At 34.7% G+C, this 26,936-nt stretch overlaps 1 protein-coding gene across 1 annotated transcript in view; it reads right to left on the bottom strand.

Moving 5' to 3' along the window:
• Positions 1-25,974, bottom strand: part of LOC123536046 (A disintegrin and metalloproteinase with thrombospondin motifs 16-like) — a 36,829-nt gene extending 10,855 nt beyond the window's left edge. Inside the window, exons 1-15 of the mRNA XM_045318829.2 lie at positions 25,861-25,974; positions 23,981-24,213; positions 21,832-21,921; positions 21,020-21,167; positions 14,992-15,039; positions 13,569-13,619; positions 13,239-13,318; positions 12,067-12,161; positions 10,490-10,568; positions 8,673-8,750; positions 7,201-7,358; positions 6,426-6,581; positions 4,970-5,134; positions 998-1,118; positions 419-520 (exon numbers count right to left, since the gene is read on the bottom strand). Of these exons, the coding sequence (XP_045174764.1) occupies positions 419-520; positions 998-1,118; positions 4,970-5,134; positions 6,426-6,581; positions 7,201-7,358; positions 8,673-8,750; positions 10,490-10,568; positions 12,067-12,161; positions 13,239-13,318; positions 13,569-13,619; positions 14,992-15,039; positions 21,020-21,167; positions 21,832-21,921; positions 23,981-24,213; positions 25,861-25,915 (1,659 nt within the window). The 5' untranslated portion in view covers positions 25,916-25,974. The remainder of the gene's footprint in view (positions 1-418; positions 521-997; positions 1,119-4,969; positions 5,135-6,425; positions 6,582-7,200; positions 7,359-8,672; positions 8,751-10,489; positions 10,569-12,066; positions 12,162-13,238; positions 13,319-13,568; positions 13,620-14,991; positions 15,040-21,019; positions 21,168-21,831; positions 21,922-23,980; positions 24,214-25,860) is intronic.
• Between the last annotated feature and the right edge of the window lie 962 nt (positions 25,975-26,936).

Here is a 26,936-nt window from a genome sequence, read left to right as displayed (position 1 = left end):
AAGTCTATGTGTATTAACACTACCATGCATTAGGTTATAAATAATACGCACTGTATACATGTATAGATAAATACAGTAAAAAACGTGTACTACCTATACCACTAAAAAAACTGGCTGCTTTTTAAAGTGTTACTGATACTAAATGACATTTTATTATGAATGTAGCTCTAAATGCAAACTTTATTCATATTTTTATTAAAGTTGTATACATTTGATGAGGAATTTATACATTTGAGTTAAATATCTAAAGATGAAATAATTTAGTAAAAGATGGCAATTGGATATCTTTAAACAATTATAATGACAAAGTAGGGTTATGAAATAAAATTAAAATCATGAATATAAATACAGTTACACCTCGGAAAGTTTAACGCAAAAAGTAGTGTAGATAATGGAGAAAATCATACAGTTAATTTACCATATAGGGATTACATCGTGTTCCTTTAGCTGGGACGTGATAGGAACACTCCCATTTTCCCTGGCACTTCATTACACGGCATATATCTTCGTCATCCGGATCCTGTAACCAAACATTGAATTGAATCACCTTAGATATTCCGGATTGTGCATATTTAAGCTTACTTACGGTCTTCGCCGAGTAGACAACTCCAGAAGAATGTTAGCAGTATTAAGCTCAAGGAATTGAGACTCGAACTCAAGACCCTTGGATTTTTTGTCTGAAAGTGTTAACAATGAACAATGTTGTCCGCTGTTCAGGCATAAAAAACAGCTTTATTTATATACAGTCTTGGGACCAATCTCAAAGCTTTAGCACCGTATTCTCTAATTCTGAAATGCAAAATTGAAAATGACCTGTGGCAAGGGCGAATTCTAAATCTTGACTCCAACTCCAGAACATAATTTTCTTGTTATATTACTAAAAACAACGAATTATAAAAATCTTTTGTACCAGACTCAAAGCTTTAATTAAGAGAGCGAATATCTTTTTCACAAATTCTGTTTTGGGAAATATGAAAATAATTAAATAACCACTAACTGAGCACAAGCTGGAATAATTTCCCACAGCAGATTTACATTGCTGTTCCGGTGACTGAGGTTCTTCGGGTGATATATAGTTCGTCTTATCCTTAGCAAGATTTGTGAAACAGCGACCACCTCTGAAATGAATGTTATATATATATATATATATATATATATATATATATATATATATATAGTAGAGAGAATTTATACGAACTAAATCACCACCACAATAATTAAGTTTAAAAGCTCTCCGACAAAAGAGGTACCTGGTATCAGAAACGTACCTTGGCCAACCCTTTTACACAACATGTAGCTACCATTATTATTTTTATGTATTTGAGATGTCGCGATCAGGGAAGAATATTGTAAAAGCACATATTTTCGCTGGGTCAAAATTTCGCGAATTTGAAATTCTGAGTTTGTTTGCGAGATTTAATATTCGCGAAATTGTAAAATTGGTATCCTACTTGAATTTGAGTTATAATAATGATGAATAATTACGCAAAGATTAATTTACGCGAGATACAGGGATGCGAATATAGCGAAAATTAAACCGTCGCGAAAATTTCTGCTTTTACAGTACCACTTTTTAACTGCAGAGGCAGTAGGATATCATTAGACGTAGAGAATCAAAATGTAACATTCATAGTTTCCAACATTTAAAACAATATAAGATTTCAGAATATTTTTTAATGATTAATTTTATCAAAATATAACGGTAGATTATATCACTGAGATTGTCATAATTCTTACGGAACCATTCCTAAACGCGAAAGAATATAAATAATAAATAACAGGAGTTTCTTTTAAAAAGCATATAAGCCTAAGTGCATGTATGCCATATACATTAAATTCGTGGCCAGCATATAAACATGCAATATGAATTGATAAATACAACAGAACTTCTGAACTTCTGCCAACATGAATGTTATGTCATGCTACTATGTTGTAACAGGTTAATATACGTCGTTATTGTGCCTTCTTGCCATAATGGCATACCTAGTGCCATAATTGCCCGTGAGCTTTAGCCCGAGGGCCGTTATAAAACTAGGCGTGCCATTATGGCTAGAAGGCACACAGTAGCTGTTCATTGACCTTTTTATTATATACCTTCGCTTCATATTAATTTTACATATTTTCCACAAATTAGTATTGCTTTTTTATCAACAATGCCATCATTATATGACATTCGACCAGAAAATGATTCAGCACCCTTTCACACGCCATAATGGCGTTTCTTAATGACGTCAACGTCAGAACGTGCTGACGTTCCGGTTACAAGGACCATTATGATTATGATGCGTGAGGCAAACTGCGCCATTATGGATCCGTCAATTGCGGCCGTAATGGTCGTTTTTCACGTGTTTTGTTACTAATTATAAATGTAATTAATAGATACATTATTTGCTCGATATTTTCTATACATTAATGACAATTTCAGTTTTTAATTAAGAAATAATAAATATGTGCCTATATTTTATCATTTAATAAAATATGGGCAGGAGTTCGGATGCGTAATAATTAAATCACGAGTGCGTAGCACGAGTGATTTAATATTCGCATCCGAACGACTGATAAAATTATTGGAACATATTTATTATTTTGATTCTAACCACGCAAATTCTTCACATTTAACAACACTACATTTTAGCTCGATATGTCATTCGGCTGGCCATATACTACTATAAAAACCTCCCCGCGAATGGAAAGCGTTGCAATAAACGGAATCTTCATATATTCAGCAAATTTTAATTAAAAAGTATTAAGTAGTTACTGCTGTAAAAATGTTATTTTCAATAACATTTAAGGTCGGATATAGAAATCAGAAGTAAATACTTCATTCAAAGTTTATATATGCAGTTTCTAAAAATAGTGCACGTCACCTACATGATGGCACTGAAACATACGCCAGAACATTGCGGCGGCATATAAACACGTAAACACTTGAGTCTGGAAGATTGGAACATGAATTATAATTTATATCCTGTCAAAGTAGAATCTAGTTGACATTTGTGGTGCCTACAACGCAGAAATTGTAAACTACACGCACGACCAGACATAGATGCACTGGTGTTGAAGTTGAAACTTACCGGGCTGAAACATTTTCTTACGGTAAAAATATAAACAAATAAATTCATCAGTTAGTAATTGTTTGTTTCAGAAAATTTGAAGTACTTTTTATTACTACTACATAGCACTGAAAAAGTCGGGCATATAACAGAAGCAGAGTAGAATCTCACAGTCGTGTTACAATCGTAGGGTGGAATGGAAGAGCTATATTTTATCGTAGATTCATATATAGGCGATTTCGCTATATGTTTATATAGCAACTGCTGCGGATCATGTTTGAATGGTTTGTAAATTCTAGAAAATGCATTTTTTTCTTAAATGATATGTGTTTTACCTTTGCTGCCAGTGCAGTTCCAAAATTTTATCTTTGAATGTTTGTACTAAAAACTAGAAGGTCCATACATAAAATAATACTATGTCCGAACAATGCTCACCTTCTATTCTCTTCTATGCCATAGAAATAGTAACATACTTTGTCACTTCTCCAAAGCTACACCAGACCTTGCTATCATCTCATTTTTATTCTATATACAATGAACCATGTTCACAGAGCTGCCATACATAGCTTGACATAGTTTAGAGTACAAATCATGACCTCATTTTGAAAAACAAATATAAAACTTACACGAAATGAAACGAAATGTAGGGAAGAAATATTTTTCGTGGCATATTTGCTCACAGTAAAATCACATCAAAATCACATTGCTGTAATCTGCTATTTTCACTCATATTAAAATGTAGTTTTATTTCGCCAAATACAACATTCCTCTCTCATTTTTTTTATCAAAATGTCGAAAATATAAATCCATAACGGAATTTGAACAGTAACTAACCTTGATTTAGACCATTATGGCCAACCAAAAAAAAATAATGGTTAATAACATGCCCGCCATTCACGCGAAACAAGATGGCTTCAGCGCTAAAAAAATAGTTTGGGAATAATATGAACACCCTTGGTAGATGGCAACCCAAAGAATAATTATGTACAATTCTTTCAAACTCTGACAAGATTAGGAGGAAATGTTGCATAGAATTTTCTGTTTAAACCTCTGGCGATCAAGTTTTCGATGAATTTTAATAACTTGAACACTCTTGGTAAAATGTCAATCATGCATGGAATATTTGTTTGAAATTATTTGTGGTATGCAGTTTAAAAGAAAATAATTCAAAGCCATGCAAAATATATTTGCAGATCTTCGGAAAGAAAAAATATAGTCAGTCTTTCGCATTTACGGAAAAAATGAAAACAAAGTTATTGCACGATTGACCAGTAATTAAAATATGACCAGCATGCAGCATATAAAAGAAATGTGGCCATATTCTGGGGTTTGGGTACTTCTTTTCTCTCAAAAGTTAACAGTCGATTTTAAAGTTAACATTAACAGTTAATCAGATAATAAAGCAGTTCAATTAGACTTGAAAAATTAGGAACCGCACATTTATACTCCGTTCACATTCTTTCAAAACACATTGTTGAGTAGCACAAGTAGTAAGATTTATCATGACCACTTCATATAAAAAACGTGTCACCTAAGACGTATAAGCCGCATACAGTCAGAAAAAAATGACTTCACTGAAGAATATATATATATATATATATATATATATATATGGTTAGGGTAGTTGACTTTGACTTATTTTCACATCACCTGATGACTCCAAACCTACAAAAATGTCATTCTCCTATATAACTGAAACAATGATACTAAAGTAAAACAACTACCCGGAAACGTTTTGAAATTTTTAAGTGACAATCCAAGAAATATTCAGGTAAGTTGTATCAAGTTCCATTCAATGCTTTCAGATGATATTTCGTTTTCAGAAAATGAAATCAGTCTCAATGAAAAAGTTCACTCAATGTTTGTGCGTGTCATTTATAAAAGGCGAACTTATTACCTTCTTCTGCAAAACGTACCTGCCAAAAAAATACTTGAACGCACTGACAGAACATGAAGAGAATCGCCCCAGGTTGACAGGGTAAGAATTTCCACTGAAATAGGCTGGCATGCTTGGCGCCATGATATAGTAATTTGGATGACAGCGTGCTGTAACTCCCATGCCGTCATGTTCGGCACCAAGGCTAAAAGTATTAAGTAGGAAGTTTAGAGAGTAAAGATCTACGCTGATAATTAAAGACAATAACATGATAACCAACCGAAAAGAAAAATCAAAGCCTTGAGACGTCTGGTGGTTGCGGGTTTTGGTAGATTTATTTTCTGTTTAAATGACAATCTATAAATAAACATGAATGGGAACAAATACAAATGTGCCTCATATCTAAGATGAACTCTGCCTGACCTAGCGTGTGATGTAACCATGAGCTTGAAAACCGTATCGTTGATAGATCTTATATAATCTAAATGGTCAGTGTAAATGGATACAGGTTGAATCAGAACTGCTTGATCATTGATAATTTATCCGCGTTGTTCATGAATGGGACAATTTTGTGTAACACATGAACATCCTTTGGATGTGGTTTGGAATAAAATAAAGATTCTATATGATTGTCAGAAATACACGTGTAACTTTGGTAGCGGGGTAAACCCGCAACCAACAATAACAATTGGCATTTTGAAATTCAAGATGGCTGCCACACTAATGACCGAAAAAATGTTACCAATGGAATTCTTTAAGGTATCACAAAAGCTTTCAGAAAAACATAACTTTTTCAAATATAGGGAAAAATCCACAGGATTACAATTCACCATAGACTATATTGGCTGTCTGCCATCGGAAGTAAATAGGTCAATAAGGAGAAACACACATTTTTAATAAGTTTGTATTAAATTTATTAATGAAAATATTTAAGGCATTTTGACAAGTCATAATATTTAAATCAAATGCAATGATTAAAATGTACAGTGATTTCAACATATGTATAATAGAGTTCCACTTAAGCCGGTGCTAGGGGGCGTGAGAGGTGTTGCACATTTCATTACCTCTCATGGACAGACTCGATCAAACCGAGTCTGCTAGTATTCTTCTTGGGTGCATTCTTTACTTCCAATGGATTTTTACAGATTTTACTATTTGATATTTATTCTTGATTTTACTCATTTGACATTTGGCTTCCTAATGCCGTTAAGGGATTTCATATAACGCGAACGCCTCCCCAACCCCTCTCTTAAATTTTATGTTAGAACCTAAGGATTACTTCACTACATCTTATACAAGCATTATTAATACATGTTATACAAGCATTAACAGGGAATGCCAACAGAGGATTGGTAGACTTCTGGCCGGCTTCTCCCCAATGACCATTATTACAATTAAAACTTTTCAGGAATTATTAATCGGCTTCTGTGCATTTTTAGGAATGATGTCCGCTACCAGAATTCACAATGTAAAAGGACAAAGTGTACACTACTTACTTATGTCCCAGTTCATGAGCTGCAAGAGTGGTCTGACCGTAGTAACTACCGTCGTCCTCTAGTAACGACACTCTTAGTTCCCCGCAAGCACCACGGTTATAGGCAACACCCTCAATAACATGATTGCCCACGTTACCTCCATAATATAACTCGTATCTAAGAAAATGAATAATTTCTACAGTTAGTACTTGCACATTACATTCCGGGATTATTTCTCTGGCTGAACGCGATCTATATAACCTGAGGATGAAAATAGTGTCGTTGTTGAAACATGCCAAACATCTTATTTGTCACAAAGTTACCTTCAAATGCAGGGTCAATATGTGAAAACAAACCCCATTGCGACCCTCACATTGTGTGCAACAAAGTCACGCATCGAATGCTCGCATGTCACACGCATTTAGGACAGATACTACTAAATTACAGCCATAATATACTTGATCAATGACCACTACATATGTTTGTTGTGTGCGAGGACGTAGACTGTTAGTGCATTAAATCACTACATTAGGATGAGAAACCAGTATCGCCTTTGATATTTGGTATGTAGACATTACAACCTAATTTTTTCAAGATGATCATTATATTTTATACAGATGTGCTCCAGAAGGAACTTTTGCTATTCTTTAACTTGTAGAGATTCTGCTGCATTTTAAGACAATATTTTGTAATATATATTTAGTTCGTGTAAAATGTAGTAAATGCGATTACAATTTTTCAGTATAAAAAACTACTAAAATATACATGAAAGCAGCACTCCCTATCTATTCATTACCCAGTAAAGACCATCACGTGATCATCGTGTTTCAGTATCGGCATTGTTTTTAACCAGTCAGGAAGCACGTCTATATATACATCACTGTCGACAAATTCATACCGATCTGTCTTGTATGTTTTAACAGTGCCTGGGAGTGGGCCAACTGTGCCTCTATGCTAAAATTAAATAGATAGAAGGAAAATCTTTCGAATCTCTGTTCTATGAAATGTATGCTAAATGATGTTAGATAAACCTCCGTTTAACAAATATGTGATAAACAACATCTACATAAAATCTCTGTTCTTCAAATCAACGATAAACAAGTGAATGTGTATTGCCATGCAAAACAAAGCCCTAATTTTCTCTACTGCAGTATACCGGTAACATAATGAACTGATATCTGTTAGTGATGTATAAACAATATTGTACTACATATACAATATGTTATAACAAAACACTTGGATTAAAATTTGCATAATTTATACAAAAACCTACAGTGGTTTATAAAATCTATAAACAAGAGTGCCGGATTGTCACAATATACGCCCGTCGTAGCAATGTTTCTTTTTATGTTTACTCTTGTACCTGTATTTTTATATGTACTTTTTGGCCAATTCTGAAAAAGTTATAATACAAGTTATTTATAGTAACAACAGATGGAAGCTAATCCTAAAAAAGTCTATATAATATAAGCTCTGTCCTTTAAGCTAGGGGTCCGGGTTTTGCGCATGACACGTCGCCTCATCATGGGGAATATTTATGCCAAGTAATATTAAAATCCCTTGATTAATGACAGAGTTATGGACACGAAACCGACCCTGTTCATGCCATGTTAACATTTGACTGTCAAGTGTGACATTGTCCTTTGAGCTAGAGGTCTCAAACTTGTGCATGACACATAGTCTTATTATGAGGTACATTTGCGCCGAGTAATAAGAAAATCCCTTGATGGGTTACAGAGTTATGGACCGGACAGGAAAAAAACCTTTGGAGGGTCTTTGACCTCCAATTGCGACCTTGACCTTTGAGCCAGGTGTCCGGGTTTTGGGCACGCCGTCTCATCATGGGGAACATTTGTACCATGTAATGTTGAAATCCCTTCATGAATGACAGAGTTATGGACCTAACACAAAATTGCGGATGGAATGACAGAATGACGGACGGACGGAAAAGCACATTCCTATAGTCCCCGAAACTGGTTTTCAACCAGTAGAGGACTGATAATAAGAGAAAAAATTAAAAGACTCCTTACAACACAAACTTCACGGACATCGTTTTAAATAATGCTCAAATCCTCACTACTGACTTTGTTCATAGCCAACTTTTGGTTCAGGTGGACAATAATTTGCATTACAAAGAAATAAAACTCAGAGATTCCGTTGAATTTTACAATTTTACAGGGCTTCGTGTATTAAATTAAAAGAAATATCACTCAATCATTCCATTAAAATAAACACCATTTTAAAAAGCAAGTGTGCAAAATAACTAACTTCGTAAATGACATATTTTGAAATTGTCACATAGACGTCCATGTCAGGATCATCGATCTCCTCGTACCTTTGACTAACCTATAAATGGAAACAATAACATACTCATCCGACAGCTGTCTGAAACTTTGTAACAGGTACATGTAATACGTTTTATCATATACTTTTATAAATTCTGACAAATACATATATATGGCTTCTATTTTACAGGCAGGGAACATTTCGTATTGTGCCTTTTGTAATGCATGTATCCGGACTGCTTCTATTAAATATGCATGGCCTATCACAGTTTTATACATAGCGCACACAAAAACAATTCTATTTTCGCTTCCTTAACATTCGTTAACAAAATGACAAACAAAGTGGAGGTACATTTGCATCTACATCTACGGTGTACTGCAAAAAGATCAATTCTGATTATAATGTTAAAAAGAACTACAATTACTAAGATTAAAAACATAGATTAGAAGGTTACAGTTGCCAGCCTCTCAGTGAATAGAATCAAATTGGGGCTGGACTGTATGTGTAGGGGAAGACCATTCCAGGAACGAATTGTTCTTGGAAAAAAGGAGTTAAAATTATAATGCGTATGAGATTGTGGGATCAAGTAATTTAGGTTCCTTGTAGGTGTGAGGTGGTTATAGTCAACTACAATAAAACTGTTTTAAAAAATGTGATAAGGGAATTTTGATGCGGCGTTGTTCAAGGGATTGCCAGTTGAAATTCTTAAGCATCTGAGTGACACTGCTTGTTTGACCATAATTGTTACATACGTATCAAGCTGCAGATCGTTGTACTCGTTCAATTTTGCATGTGAGAATGTTTTGCTAAGGGTGCCATATAGAGGAACAGTATTCAAGCTGCGGACGGACATACGTGTTGCAAGCTGTTTCTTTTACTTTTCTGTTGTTTGTTTTGACATTTCTTTTGGTGAATCTAAGTGAATTATTTGCTTTCGATGTGATGTTATCAGTATGTTTTGGCCAACTGAGATCTTTACTTAGGTATATAATAAAATGGTCATTATAACTCAGAAGCTAAATCAGTGATTCCGTATTCGGCTCTCGTTGATTTTGCCTGACCTGGTCATATTCACTAGAGCCTAATACATAAATTGACCTAATTAATTTGTCCGCCTAACTCAGTAGGTAGTGTCTTACGGTCGTAAGTTTTCACCTCGTGCAAGGAGTATGTTCTCTGTGACGATTTCATATAAGACACTATGTCTGAAAATACCCGTCCTCCGCCTCTGGTTCAGACGGAGAAGTTGTCGGTTACTTGCTGATAAAGGAAAGTGCTTGTACTGAATACCGGAACACTGGGTAGTTCAACTGCCCGTCGTTAAGTTGAAAAACGGCGCTTAACCAAACACAGAGAAACAAAAAGAGCACTTAAAGACACACAAAAACTGTATTCTTGTGTATTTCTGTTATGGCAAATTTTCAAGATTTGCATGCAAAATGTGAAATAAAAGCATCTTGTTACAACTTGATAGTGGCATATATTAGACCAAGCCAAGGACGTTTCTGCTGTTGTGTCCCCCACCCACCACCCACATTGCAAGCCAGAACGACAACACACGATAAATCATGTAAAGAATGTTAAATATATGGTCTTAAAAAGCTAACCTGTGCCCAAAATTTAGATGAAAAGTTCACTTTCCGGATGAAAATTAAAACGTTTCTAATACTTTACTATTGAGATCTCTAGTGTGTATTATGTCGGTATCATTAACTAAAGTATAAGAGAAAACAAAACAAAAAAAAACAGTTATAAATATATGAACCAAACATTAGAAAACGAATGGAAATTCAACATACACCATTCAAGATAGTGGCTAGACGACTTCGCATGAAATGCAGGGTTTTCATGAAATCGCCGCCATGCAATCTGCTGTACCTGAAATAATTGAAAACCAAAGAAATATAGTCAAACTTGTGTGTTAAGGACCATGAAAGCTACTGCAATAAAAACTGCTGCTCCCGTTTAATTGTAGTGTAATTTTACCTTTGATTAGTTACTACTTGTAAACAAAGGCCACTTTTCATTTCCATAGTGTGGTCTTTACAGATAGGGTTGACTGTATTTAGTTTTCGTCATGCAACTACTATGCAAAGTGCCTGATGTCACTTATCTTAATTTGTTTTGATATCAGGCCATTGATCAATATTAAAATTAAGCTCCTCCCATATTTACAGACTACTTTTTATACCAGTTTCCTTCCAGAATGAGTTTAATTACAGAGTCCAGTGTTAGTTTTACATTGTCTTTTTTTTTCTTATTTAATCTCAACTTCTCAACATAGTACTTCAACTATGCCTGTCTCCACTTTTATAACACACAGTAGTACTTAATACTTTCATTGTGTAACGTTTCCTTCTCGGGAAAGATTATAATACACTTGACATTGTACTTATACATGATTTATGCCTAAAATAAGGCATCTACTTTATTAAGTAGAAAAAATGTGTCTGTTTTAATTATAATTTATTTATAGATTTTAAAATTGGCTGAGTCTGGAAGCGAAATTTTTAGCTATTTATTTATTTGGGTTTTACGGCGCACCAACACAGTATAGGTTATATAGCGCAAACAGGACTACAAATTTTGGTTTCACATCTCATTTACATGGAAATAAAAACATGAGATATGGAATCAAAATGTGTATACCTGCTGGAATCACAGAGTTACAGCAAAACCAAGTGTTAAGACCCTATTAGTCGCCTCTTACAACCATGCAAGGGTAAGGCAATGGTTCCAATTCTTTGCATGCACAGATCGTCCCGATTAGTGCTTAGAGCATGTGAAGTTGCCCATGTCAAACGTTTAAAAGGGTGGAAATAAAGCATGTTCTGATTTATTTATAAGAAAATGTGTTTTACGCAGGTAAGATTCTTTCTGATTGTTAGTTTTTATAAGAATATCAGACAGTCTATAAACATTGTCCAAGATGAATTCAAGATAGCTGCCAATTTGTTTCGTTCAGATGTTTCAGGAGCGGATGAAGTTTCAAATCCGTAAAATATGAATTCATTTATTTGTTTTGCTCCATTGTCAATTTTAAATAAACAAAATAAGAGACGAGTACATATGTTGTTCTAGGCAGGTTGTTTAACTTTCATGATAAATAGAATAACAAATAGTTGTCGTTTGATATCAATGTTATCAGGCTCGGCAGATACGGGCGGAAGAGGTTCGGTTCCCTTACCCATTCCAGCCCATATCAACCTCGACCTGATAACATTGATATCAAAAGTCAGTAGCCTGTCATTCTTTATCTGTATAAATATAATATCTGTTTACTATCTTAATCAAATTATCTCAAAGTTTGCCGAGATTACATGTAGTTTTAAAGTAGATAATAATTTATAACAAAAAAGATTTAACTTCAACCTACTTTTGAAATGCAGAGGAATCCACAACTGCAGCCACCTCGACAGCATATTGTTTTCCAGACTCCCTTTTATGTCGGTACTCTTTCGCAAACATTTTCTGTATGTAATAAAAGAAACGGCAAACACAATATGGATGTATAGGCCTACTTGAAATGGTTATTCACTTTAAAAGATGTATATCACTGTTTTATTCGCTAAAGGACTGTTCTCTAAGGTTAGATCTATATATACTCGGAAAGAAAAGTATGAAATAAACATTATCAGCTGGTGTGCAACTAACAGAAATTATAAACAGATTTACAATTTTCAATAAAAGGATAACCTTTTATGAATCAAAATATTTCAGAACAACTCTAGGAGATTTTCAAACTAGTTGGGGCTGCTTTGGTGTTCAAAAACCAGTGGGACAGTTTTATCGTCGATCCATTAACGATACCACGTAACGCAATTTACCGTGCTAAATACATCGAACCATGTGCAGCGGAACCTTGTAAAAAGTAATTTGACACGAATCACAGAAATAATCAGTAAAAAATAACATTGCGTAAAAAGTGCTTGGGCTCGTTGCTTCATAGAATTCGCTAGACATATTTCTTATGTCTCATACAACGCAACGCACTAGCTTTATCAGGCAGTTTTGCATCTTCCGAAAGGACTTCCGTGGTTATGAAAATATAGGTGACTTCAAAAATACGCTTTTATCTTGTTTTATAGAATAATTTTCTTACCGGACGTATCTGACTGTGCGTAGAACCTTTTCTAAAAAAAATGTTTTTCACTGTATATAGAGCTATATTGCAATTAGCATACTTTCCTTCAAATATTTGTCATGTTTAGGCTTGCATAATGTGCTGTGACATGCGCAGTTCATTTTAATGCCGACCGTTACCTTGCGCTTCACTGAATTAAAAGCATATAAAAGTACGGAAATAAATGTATCGGAAGTTCCGTCACCATATATGTACATTTGTTGTTTTACTCACGTATATAGACACTTTCCCTTTGTACTCCATGATTGAAGTTTGTTTTGAGCTGAAAAGCTCTCTTGTCCTTACTCCAAGTTTTGTTCATGCACGGTAAAGTGCGCGTTGAGGTATCTTCATTGATTGACACATTATAACAAGAAGTTTAAAATCCTAAACTGTACGGTAGCCGCTTACAAAGACGGACAAACCTTGATTGTCTTTTCAATGTCTTCATCCTGAAGTAGCGCTCGAAGGTTGTTCTCACCTCCTTCAAACACGTTTGGTTCTTCTAAATATTGAAGAAATGACAGCGTGATTGTAAAGCGTCCTTTTTAGAACACGTTTGAATTGGCAGTGACATTTAAAATAACATCCTGTCGAAATGTCATATGCAATTTCAACTTAATTTAAACATGAAAAGAAAAATGGTCTGTCTTAAACAGAATACAGTTGTGCCCTAAAGAAATTGAAATTTGGAAAATCTATCGCTATAGTACTTAACTGCATCTCAACCTAATAAATGTCGGATGTTAACATACCTGGCAAGAGCGTGTAGTCATATTCAGGAAGACCTTCTGTATCTGGTACTCCTGAAAGAAAACACTTCAAAGTAACTGTATGTTTTCACATGACATATTTGGTAAAGGTCGTTATGCAGGTGTGATTAACTAGAAGTGACGGCATGATGTCATTTATCCGGAAAACTTTCATATTGAATTATATCTGGAACCTGTTATAGGGGGAGAATAAATGTTGTCGGGGATCTATTAAAACCCGTACATTGAGTGAGTCAGTCACAATTGTATTTCTACAGGTTTATTTTGATAAAAAGGGGGTTTAATGTAAAATAATTCAAAGTAATGAGACAAAACAAGGTTAGCTTTTCGTGGAAGCTGGTCAGTGGCCAGTTTTTTAGGCTATTGCTCAACATAAATGAGGCTGAAGGATTTGTAAAGTAAATAAACTGATATAATGTCATCGCCCATTTACGCCAAAAAATTTTTATGAAACAACTTTCATTTAAAAAGAGTTTATTTGGATTTATAAACAGCATAAACTGGCACTTAGCTTGAAAAGGGAATTGTAATTGCTCGCAAAGAAAGTAAGGTAAAATAGCCTCAATTTCATTCAAAAGCTTTGGTCTTTTTTCGGGTTTTTTTTTTTTTCGTTTTTGTTTTAAATAAATGCCCTAGCATAATGCCGACTCGCTGAGACGGGCTGGAATTAACGGCAATGTGAGAATTTGGTGATATGTGACAATGAAGCACACGGACAAACGTTTGCGTTTAGAACATACGTATATACTCAGTTCCAAAAGAAAGTGTGCACTTTTTAAGTTTAAATATTTCAAAAAATTCCCCAACGTTTTTGTTTCATTTTTTCATACACTAACTCTCAGGTATAACTCAAAATCTAAAATGCACACCAATTTGTTTACGAACTGATTTAAATTTTGGTACCAAACATTATAAGTTTTCATGGAAATAACATAGAAAAAAATAACAGAAAACTAAGTGCGCACTTTCTTTTGGAACTGAGTGTATGTCAGCTATCAACAGTCTACGCTCAGTGTATTTTTAACTATTCATTCTAGATGAATATCTTTTACACACATTTAAGCAAAAGTCATTTAAGTTCAAGCGAGGAGAAGTCCAAAGTCTAATATAAAAATACGTCTTTTTTCCAATTAAATCCTTTAGCTTGGGTTTGTCAGACCATCACACGTAATCAAAATCAAATATATATATGCATCTCTATTTTTGTTTATATTTTGCTGTGAAGAGAAATGGTAATATCAAAGTAGAATTAAATGCCATATCAAATTTTGGCACATTTTGTGATATAATATATCGTAACAGCAACTTTACTTTACAAGGTAAAGCTTGCAATATCTTAAACATCCATTCAAATTGGTGTATGTTCATTATACAGTTAACTGCAGCAAGTGTCCGCACAAAGTACCTGGTATATCCTTGTGGTCATGTTCGGAGGAACCAGCTATGTCCTCAACTGAAAGAAGAGAAACACATCATTCATATTCGTCACGGTTTTCGCGAGTGTAATTTATTGATTTTACCATGTTTGTGTGAATGTTTTCATAAATATTAATAGATGAGATATGGAGGATATTTGTTTGTTTGCAGTGTAATATCGAAATATATCTTCACCGATAAGGGAGGCATTTAGGTATTTTCACGAAGACGAAACCTATCACTTCTTAGTACATATATTTCTAAGAAAAAATTAAACTATTTATAGCCTTTGTAGACATTAAAACTGGACTTGATTCTATTAGATCTATTTTATTTCTTTATTTTGTTGAGTTTAACGTCGCACCGAAGCAATTGTAGGCCATACGGCGACCAATCTGACTAAAGTACATCTCCTGTTACGCTACACATAGGATCTGACAACGAGCTATTGATGGCCTCGTTCTGACAACCCTTCCGCTAGCCAATCAAAAGCTAACTTACAACATTCTGCAAGCTTTAAAAAGCCTTGGTTTTTGATATCAACAATTTTTATGTCGAAAGATGTCAGATAGCCGGTTAGCTCAGTCGGTAGGGCACTTGCTCTGTAAGCGAGAGGTCCCGGGTTCGAGCCCTGGATTAACTGCAAATTTTTCTTACTCTTTGACATTCGAACAAGTTGTCTGATTGGTTCAAACGAAAATAGATTTGCGAAAATAAAAATAGCAATACTGGAAATCCAAAATATACAGAAGACGAATGTGAATGGGTCGTTCTCAGATCTTCGTTTAGAAGATCAAGTACTTTAGTCAGATTGTATGGCAACTTTCCTACTTAGATGGTGGAGGAAGACCCCAGGTGCCCGTCCGTGCATTATTTCATTACGAGCGGGCACCTGGGAAGAACCACCGACCTTCCGTAAGCCAGCTGGATGGCCTCCTCACATGAACAGTTCAACACCCGGAGTGAGGCTCGAACCAACAACGGTAAGGGGCAAGTGATTGGAAGTCAGAGACCTTAACAACTCGGCTATGGAGACCCCTTTGATTCTATTATAAGAGCTTGGGTGAAAGCATGTGCATGTAATTCTAAATTCTTAACTTAATGCTACGACTGCTTGAAACAAAAATGTATGATTTCACCGATCCTCTTTACATTCTATATCAACAAATTGGCCGAAATAACAGACGTCTCCTAACCGTGTCATTGGATCTATTTGTCTTGGTGTAGCCCTTAGGCGATGCAGTGGCATCTGAATTATCAAAATTAATGAAGGGGACAAAAACTACTGTTTACTTCTATACTAACCACTAAGTAACAAAGATGGCAAGATGGCATTATCCATATTCTTCCATTTATTTGACACCAAGATCTTTCTAATTTTACTATTTAGGTTGGAAATATGGTGATTTATACCAAGAGAAATTACCAAAATAGTGCAAAGATAAACCTAGAAAATGATGTATGTGTAAACATCAAAAATCATTTAATGCATCTTTGATAGGAGGTTGCGGAAGGTTCCAGAAATGAACATGTAATGAAATACTGGTTAAATATTTTTATAAAAATCCCCAACAAAAATATGAGAAAACCAACATGGTGGCCTTGCGACCAGCATGGATCTAGACAAGCCTGCGCATCCGCGCAGTCTGGTCAGGATCCATGCTGTTCGCTAACGGTTTCTAAAACTGCAATAGGCTTTGAAAGCCAACAGCATGCTGGTCGCAAACGCACTACGTTGATTTTCTCATGGCGCGGCTCATATTATGTTCAAATGATAACACTGGTAATGTCAATCGGACATCTAAGGTTAAAAACAGCTTATACGAAAATGTTTCCGTTATATTTGGGATCAGCTCAGTGTATCAAATGAAAGTCAGTTTATAAGATTTTTTTATGAACAGACGAATATGTCAATAATTGCAGATCAAGAGAGAAACACTTGACAATTCAACTAAGTTTTTTTTTTACAAACACTACAGGTCATGTATTGAACATGAAACATATCTAGACTGTCCTAACATGCGTAAAGTCCGTCACACACTAGCACAATTGAGAAATGGCATGCATGAACTGAAAATACAGTGGATATATCGATAAACCGGGGGAAGAACGGAAATGCAAATTTTGTTTAGTTTATACTAATTTATTTTAGGTCGATTCTGAAACAAGTTCTACAACTTATATTAATCACTCTCTGCGCCTCATTCCTGATGGAATCCATCGCCACGAGTGTTTAAGAGACGAGACTAGTTTCCCTTTTAATGCAAATTTTGCTTGAGCACAGTGGAAGATGAACTGAGCCGCACCATGAGAAAACCAACATAGTGCATTTGCGACCAGCATGGATCTGGACCAGACTGCGCATGCTGTTCGCTAACGGATTCTCTATCTGCAATAGGCTTTGAAAGCGAACAACATGGATTCTGAATCCATGCTGGTCGCAAATGCACCATGTTGGTTTTCTCATGGCGAAGCACATATATCAACTGGATGTCTTTAACAATGCATTCATATTTGAAACTTTTTTTCAGGAAGTAATATGCAATGTTTGCCTTACTGTGCAAGCAGCTTTAAAATTTCGTTTCGTTTAAGGTTAGTTTAGTATATTGATGTACATAGTATTATGCATTTGTAGTGCTACAATGACTCACTGATAAAAAAAAAATTGTTAAAACCATCAGACTAAAGAGCTTAAGAGTAGATCTAATTATTATTACATGTTTAAATCTTAACAGGAAAAAAATCATATTTGATATGCCATAACCTACACAGCATGACAAGTTATTTCAAGAGATCATTTTTTGTATAACATACTTCAAATGAGCCACCCATGAGAAAACCAACATAGCGGCTTGGCGACCAGCATGGATCCAAACCAGCCTGCGCATCCGCGCAGTCTGGTCAGGAACCATGCAGTTCGCTTTCAAAGCCTTTTGCAATTAGAGAAACTGTTAGCGAACAGTATGGATCCTGGTCTGGATGTATGCTGGTCGCAAAGCCACTATGTTGGTTTTCTCATGGCGTGGCTCATATCATTTAAGTTTTGTAAATGGATCACTAAATGACATTCAAGCAATTGCTGTATGTTATCATTATGTCTTGTGAAGAACAAGTTAAAACTATTTAAGAATTTATCATAATCACTAAAGATAACTGATTTTTTTTCGGCGTTATCTGAATAACATGGATTTTGACCTAGATTCTGTAGTAATCGGGACACGGAACAGGTGTGCGCTGAGGAGATAAACCATTTATTAAGTCTTAAATGGCATTGATTATCAGAAAGCACATATTAAATGGAACATATTTAGTAGTTTTTTTACCCCAAACTAAAAAGATATATTCTAATTTAAAGTTTCCCTATAAACATGAAGTCATTGGGCCAACGACGGAAAACCGTCAAAGGATAATCGTTGTTGGGCCAATGTTGGCCCAACAATGATTAATAAGTATTGTAAATACAGCCGTTGGGCCAACGTTGAACCAACTTTGAATTTCAGTCACAGATATCTCTGCATTGGCCCAATATTGATTTTCAGAGAAAGACTTATACAGAGAAAACATCGTCGGCCCAACGTTGGCCCAACGTTGACCCATTAGAAGTACATGTAATGATATAATAATTATATAGGTATACACGTTGTGTATGTGTAACATGCAATATTTAATTAATAATTAAATACTTTTCTGCACCAATTCATAATCAGTTAAATTTGGGCTAATTAAACTTATCTGCAGCCGTAATGACATTTTGAACTATTTCAAATCTACTACCTTGAAAAAAAAATGTGAAAAAATATTGAAAAAGAACCCACTACTAACTCTATAACAAATATCTAATTTTATACAGTCATAAAATGTTTACAATAAATCTGTTGAGTATTCCAGAACATGAACTCTCGTTAACCCGGGTTATGCAAGAAATCCCAGAAAATGTGGTTAATTTTACTCTCTAGGCCAGATTTCTAGCTGCATATATGTGAAGTAAAGGAAACTATTATACATGTGATAGATCTAGAGTTAACAAAAACCCGGTCTACCAGCTATAAACTGTAAGTAGAAGTTTTTGAATATTTTTTGATAAAGTTGTGGAATCTTACATAGAATTTTTTTTTATTTTATCCTGTATGCAAGTAATGTCCATGTGACTTGAACATATGTTAAATACTTTTATCTAAAGCTGGCGGATGGCACTTGTGTTGAGTATTAAATTCTTTAAATAAAATAACTCATATTCTCGTTAATTCTGACATATTTTTCTCGGTTAAATACAGACAAAAATAAATTTCATACATTTTACGCAAGTTTATGTCCAGAGGTTTATGTGCATTTCTTTAGTTATTTTTATCAATTTGACGTAGATGGTTTAATCAACATTATGATTTTTGTTTTTTACAGGGTGCTGTTCAAGAGAGTAATAATGGAGTGCCTAGCACTGTGGTGCACAAGAAAAAACAAGAAGAAAAAATGAAAGCAGCAACTTCAGTGAGAAAAAGAAAACAATCAAACAAAACTTGGATATATAATGAGTTAATATACAGACAGTAATTCACTTTAGTAGGATTTAATCAGTGACTGAAAAAAGAAAAATATTTAGATTTATAAAAGGCTGGAATCAATATTTGACATGTTGTAGTGATGAAATGTTCTGTTATATTTCTTCAGGAAAATTGCAAACAAACTTTAAATAAATGTTAGATATCTTTTTGTTAAACTTTAACAAAATCTCAACTATAAAATAAAATATGTTCTAAATAATGCTAGTTTTAGTCTTTTTTTTTAGTTTCGTAATCGTTGGGATAGCGTTGGCCCAACGCTGGACCAACCATGATAGACGAAAAAATGCTGTTGGCCCAATGGAGGGCCAACGATAAGTGCAGAATACCAGTTGTTGGCCCAATGGAGGGCCAACGATAAGTGTAGGATTCCAGCCGTTGGGCCAACGGTGTACCAACCGTTGGGCCAACGTTGCGCCAATTAGCAAAATGGCGTTGGGCCAACGTTGGAAATCTTCGTTGGGCCAACGAAGAGTCTGCCGTTGGCCCAACGTTGGGCCAACGCATGTCTGCTATCTGGGTTTTAGTCATTTATCACCGCTAGAGAAATCGAAAGTAAACTTCTTCCCCCGTTGTGTACCTCGCTTATGGGTGAATGAGTTGTGACTGGTTGTAGCTGTGGAGTCAGTGTACCCGGTTTCGGACTGTACGCGGTTTCGCACACACGGCAAATTCATGTTCTTCGTGAAAATAAAGCAGAAAATGTAACAATTCAATTTCACGAAACTGAGTTATTCCCTACATAATTGACACCTGGGTCTTTCCCCACTGGAGCCTCGCTCTGGCAAGTGCAGACAAAAACAATACCAATGGAGGCCAGTAGGTCAGCTGAACCGAAAATTTTTAAATTTCATGAAAATAATGACTATGCGAACAACAACAATGTGCAAATTAAATTTAAAAATCACTATTCCATCATATATTATGTAAGTATTTACCTATTACTTTACCCAAATAAAAAAGATTTCAACATTTATTGAAGGTATCCCAATCGGCAAATGTTTAATTTTTTGCTTTAAGTTTTAAGGGAAAAAAAGCTGAGAACTTAATCAAGTAATTAGAATTATGGGAGTCACTACTAGTGATTTAAAAGCTAGGGTTTTATTTTCATGTCAACTGCTTTAGCCTTTTCCAGTCCAACTAATTGTACGCTGGTCGACATATTGTGCTGGTGGGTTACTTATGGGGGATTCTGACCCAACACGAAATTATTTCAGAATCAGCCCAGGACGTCAAATCATTTCGACCTTCTATCACTGAAAGGATACCTCTTGATCATTTAAATTTGCTGCTTAGTTGAAATATTTGCAAACGAATAAATGTGTTCGTATATGCATATCCAATTTTTTTGTCTGTACATCCTGTTTAATTCTGAAATTTTCATGCGCCAAACATTATTACCTCTGCGCCGTTTGTCTTTTAAAAGACATTTCTTGTTAAATCTGCGTTAAAAAAGTATACCTGTGATGTTTGTCTGTGTGACTTCACCCGGAGCAACTTTTTCTAGGAAATGCTTCACTTTGTCCCCGCTAGCTATACCTCGTCTTGAGTTTGAAGGCAAAACGGGTGCGATCTGATAGCCGACCCCGTCTATGTCCAGAATTCCTTCCTAAAGTATAATTTAGATATAAGAGTGTCTAAGTTTAAAAGTCCTCGTAGTTTTCAAAATCAAATTCATGACATTTTTATTGCATTTGACTTAGTGTAGTTCAGCCGTATCATGTTGTATAAAATGATCACAGGTATTCTAGAAACGCTCAGTTTTAAAATACTTAAGCCGCGCCATGAGATAAACCAATATAGTGGCTTTGCGACCAGCATGGATCCAGACCAGCCTGCGCATCCGCGCAGTTTGGTCAGGATCCATGCTGTTCGCTAACGGTTTCTAAAATTGCAATATGCGGATGCGCAGGCTGGTCTGGATCAATGTTGGTCGCAAAACCACTAAGTCGGTTTTCTCATGGCGCGGCTCACTTAATATTCTTTTATATGACTTATTATTCTGGACAGATATTACGAAACTGCGCATAACTGTGCTTTCATGTGCTATGAGGGAAGAATCACTTGTATAAATTCACTGAAAATACAGTTACAGTAAATTGAGTATTTTAAGCGTTCTTAAGAGTGTCTGGCTTAAATAATTATATACATGGGCTCAGGATTTGATACTAATTATTTCAGTTGCTGTTTCTCCAAACCGTACTGCAAGGGACTACTTGAAAATTCATCAGGGTATTTACTTGTGTAGTACACTCAGTAAATTAAAATCTTACCAGAACCCACTGGCATTCACTATAAGGTAGGTTCGAGCAAGAAATTTTCAATGCTGCTCTGGAAGCCATGTCATGGTAAAACGCGGTTTCCTGGAATAACGAATAAAGAATGACCTGTTGTATTTACAAAAGAAGAAAAAGTTAATTCATTAAATGTACAGGGTGGTTGGGTGTTCGCTCTTACTATATTTTGCATTCAGTTTAATTTAGAACCTTTTACTAAATGTCCGATTTCCAGGCGGAGTCAAAGTTTATCCATGATGGTGTGAAAAAAAGATAATGTTTGCTATCAGCCATCCTGCATCCTTGATGATATAAATTGTGGAAGTGTTTTTATTATTTGTGAAGAATACGACTTTACGAACGACAGTGTTACTTTAGCTTTTCTAACTTAAATACTGTCAATACTATATTGATTCCATAATGATATTCTACAATTTCCGTCTGATTACACATTTCAGCTGTTTCCGGTTGTTGAAAACAACAAAGTGATAACGACTAAGTAATCAGAAGGACATGGAGGGACACATATGGATGTTCAAGTGGGAAAAAATGAGTTTTTATTGATTAATGTTTATAAATACAAGTACGTCTTCACAGTCATTTGAAATTCCTCTCAGGTCATTAGTTTCAATTTCTTTCAAAGTCCGAAATGTCACTGTTATTAACTGAGTTTTGTTTATCAAAAGACCAAACGCAGAATGTGAACAAGGTCTAAGTTACCATAAATGATAAAAGTAAAATTATGAAACAAATGTTACCAGCTACCGATATATTTGTTTACCAAATTGAAAAGCTATTAATATTTCGGTTTCAAGTATGTTTTTGTAGAAAGTACAGATAGATATATAGTGAATTCATAAGAAACCGAACAAAAGAATTGTGTTCAATGTTTTGCTCTACTAAAGAGATCATACAAGTTTAAGTTGAATTATGCTCTCTGGCGATAACTTCAAGCTGATGTAAAATTAACCTACGAATTTTCTTCATTTATACAGAAGTTGTTTCACAGGAAATGTCAAGAAGAAAATATTTGTTCGAGGATGATCATATATATATTTTAATAGAAACTGAAGAAAATATAAATAAGTATCCTGAAATGTAATATTGGTACCATAAAATTGGTATTATAAAATATGCATCATAGCTCCAGTGTGCATGCTAATAGAGAGTTACTAGTATTTTAATCTGATCATAGATTTGGTAGTTAACCAGTGCAAGTCGTAAAGAGCTTGCTAAGAACTTCCAAATTTCCAACAGTCTAAAACAAGTTTTTCAATTACCCAAGTCACTCTCTGCTATACATTTCAATAGTCCAAACGCGAAATTACGAGTGACTTATGTTTTGTTTTAACTGCTTTTTGAATGTCAGCGTTACATAAAATAAAACGTCAAAGTATTTAGTAATACTTTCGATTTGATCTTATCATCAGCAAAATTAATCTCCTTCGTACACCATTTGATCAAGAGGGTTCTACTGCCAAAAGTAGTAAACTCAGTTTTTGAAGTTTTCACTTTAAGTTTGTTCTCATTTAGCCAGCTGCTACTCTGCGGATTTAGTGTTAAGCCAGTCAGCGTTTCTATTTCTTTCTTAGTAATATCTCGAACTCATTGAGTGACTGTCTTTTCTGACAATTGTTTTCATTAAATGGTCGTTAAATAGGATTATCAGATTTGGTTTCTGTCAATTCATGCAGCAGACGGTAGAGAAATAAAACAATAAACATGTTCATCCAGGTCATCAGCTTTTAACTCTACCATTTTTAGATTTCTTACAGTTTATGAATTGTGTTCCGTTAGATCTGAATAGCTTGTACTAAATTATGAAACAAAATAAACAGGTGAAGATAAATAAGTAAGATAAAGTTTTGAAAATACACTAGCCGGTCGCAACATGGTGCGTAAAGTCTGTATCAGTAACATCTCGATGAATTCTCCATATATATTATGCTTAACTAATTTGTTGGAAATGTACCATTCTATTTGTCTGATCTTTCAATTCCATATTGTCCAAAAATACCAGGTTTAAGGCCTTCGAGCACTATATTTATCTCATTCTGTAGATAAATCTTAACGTCCAACCCCATGAAAACCCCAAAATGAGATTTAAATTGCTTGAAATATCTTGAATAATGAATAATTTACTCACAATGAATGGTAGGACTTTAGTAAATTCTTTAGCCGTTGGTACTCCGTTCTCCTCTCCTGCATCGTAAACTGGTGCATTAGCGTTGAGACGTTTGTTTTCATGAAGATATAGTTCGACATTGTCAGCGTTCTCTCGTAAAATGGTTATACGCAAGTAATCTGGCAGCCGGATTCGAAAACTTCGACGGTCATAGTTGTCGTTGAGGTCCTCCAAAGTTACAAGCTCTTTGTCGGCTGAAAATGACAACAAAAATTCAATTGGATATTGTCTCGCAACGAAGATAATTTCTTTTCTGTCTTCATGACTTTGTAAACTATTCAGATACTAATCTATATATACATATCTGGAAAAAAGAACAACTATGAGAATTTCATTTAACAAACGTTTATGTAAGTCTTAGTGGCCTCACATCTGTCACGTGACAGGCTACTTCCGTTGTCTTTAAAAGCCGATTCTGCCTTTCTTACAATTTACGAGATGGGAAATTTTCAGATTTTTCAAATGGTCTGTGGTATAGGTTAATTTAATTCTTGAAAGCTGTAACAATGACACATGACTCCTGAAAATGCTTGCTGTAATTAATTATAAACTTTAAAATAGGCCAGCTCCAAAACTATCTGACTTGAAGGTCATAGTTCATGTTAATGATTTACACTAAGTTTCATTGTACTTGTATGTAAACTGTTCGAGATGCTGAGTACGTATTTGAAACTAATCGGATATGAATGGCTCGACTGTACGTATTCGAATATTCACGGACTGCCGATAATGTATACTAAGTTGCATTTCAGTTAGATGGAAATTGTAGAATATGATTGTACAATATACAGATGCTATATTGATTCCTGCAAAAATGAAACATAAATCATGGAAAATAATCCTGACAGAATGTGCATATCTTCTTCATATATTAAACTTCGTTTGATTTGTATGAAAACTGCAAAATGAGTTGATTATACAAAAATGGTTACCATTTCGATCAAATATTAAAATGCTCACGGCCTTGTCATTTTTTAGAAGATTTTGAAAATTCTTTCACTTCTTTAAATGACTTAAGAAATCCTACCAGAGGGAATTAACATACGAACAACACTGCCTCTGCCTTTCGCGGCAGAATGTAATATATGACAAAGAATTCCTTCTAAATGAAAACGGAGTTTTTATTTTACACATAATGGCGAAAATGACTTCGAAAAAAAAACGTATATCACAATTAACGTCAATGTTTTTAAAGTAAGTTTAACTAACTTGGTGTTCATTTTCTATCGAACCAAGCAATGTTTCATGCAGATTAAAAAGTGATGTAAAATTATTCTTGCATGCTAGACAGGATTTTCCCGCGCTTTTGCTGATGCTAGGAAAACTCGTATTACACCCCCGGGGTGTAAGATGACTCATACGCCACTATAATAAAATAGTGCTCAAAAGAAAAGCATTCGTTTTACTTCATTTCTTCTAGTTATTAAAGAGTACGGCATGCAAGAAAAAGAATCTATCACTAGTTGAAGGTGCGGATAGAAATATCTGGCTCTCGGGTATGTTTTGCGGTAACACGCCAGACCCTCGTTACCGTCTAAACAGTTACACTCGAGCCAAATATTTCCATCCTCACCTTCAACCAGTTGAAGATACTTATAATATGAAAATGGCATTGGTCAATATTTCTCAAAAAAAAAAAAAGAAAAAAAAAGAAAGAACAAACAACATTTTCAAATAGAAGCTACTTCTTCTTTTTATTATAAAAAAAAGAAAAACTGAAGTTAATATCACAACAGCTTGATCAAAAGCTATAACATATTTATACTTAATGAAACTAACAAACTTTATTATTTTTTTCCGTACATAAGTACTCTAAGAAGAACGCGAAGTAGAAGACTTACCTTGAGTCCACTGAATGGCGCACAACAAAAGTATATTCACGATAAGCATTGCCATGGCTTTGTGTGAAGATACTGGCAATGCACTTTGCGCATCTGTATTTATACAAAAAGTAAAAAAAAGTATATAAATCTCCTGAAACCGAAAGGCATAATCTAAAATATGTGTTAGATTGAATATGGTTTTAAAGGGAAAGGCAGTATTGTTTTGATGTTTTAGGATTTCTATAATCATTTAAGGTTTAGAATTACATCTTGAGAAACAAAAATCAAACAACACCAAATCATAGAAAGAAAGAGTTGTTTGACATGAAAATTGAACAGCATGTAAAACATGTATATTACTTTACGAAACAAGTGTCAGTATACTGATATAAACATTGAATTCTGGAAAAGGACTGCCTGAAGTGGCCCCACTTCCGAACAGTCAAACGCCTTTAAAAACTCACCATTTTCAAAGATCTGTTACACATGTTCGTTTTGATGCATTTGCAATAGCGTGCGAATGGTGAAATTTCGCATAACAAGGTGGAACACAGTTTTCAGCAATTGTTTATCTTTTTATTTCTTTACAAATGGTATTCATTTTCAAAGGGAGGCAACTTTTTCCGAATATTTGAAGTACAAATAGCATTTATTTTCGAAGGGAGAAAACTTTTTTCGAATATTTTAAGTATTCGTCAAGAAAAAGTTGTCTGCCTTTGAAAATGAATGTCATTTGTAAAGACATAAATATAAACAATTGCTGAAAACAGTGTTCCACCTTGTTATGTGAAATTTCACCACTAGCACGCTATTGAAAATGCATCAAAAGAACATGACTGTGTAACAGTTCTTTGCAAATGGCGAGTTTTTAAAGGCGTTTGACTGTCCGGAAGTGGTGTCCCTTTAGGCAGTCTTTTCCGGAATTCAATGTTTATATCAGTATACTGACACTTGTTTCGTAAAGTAATATACATGTTTTACATGCTGTTCAATTTCGTGTTAAACAACTCTTTTTTCTATGATTTGGTGTTGTTTGATTTTCGTTTCACAAAGCGTATTTCTAAACCTTAAAGATTTGAAAGAATTTTTAAAAT

The sequence above is a fragment of the Mercenaria mercenaria genome, chromosome 17, assembly GCF_021730395.1.
Source record: "Mercenaria mercenaria strain notata chromosome 17, MADL_Memer_1, whole genome shotgun sequence".
Classification (NCBI taxonomy): domain Eukaryota; kingdom Metazoa; phylum Mollusca; class Bivalvia; order Venerida; family Veneridae; genus Mercenaria; species Mercenaria mercenaria.
The sequence above is the reverse complement of the archived record's forward strand: the minus strand, read 5'-3'. Positions and strand labels throughout refer to the sequence as shown.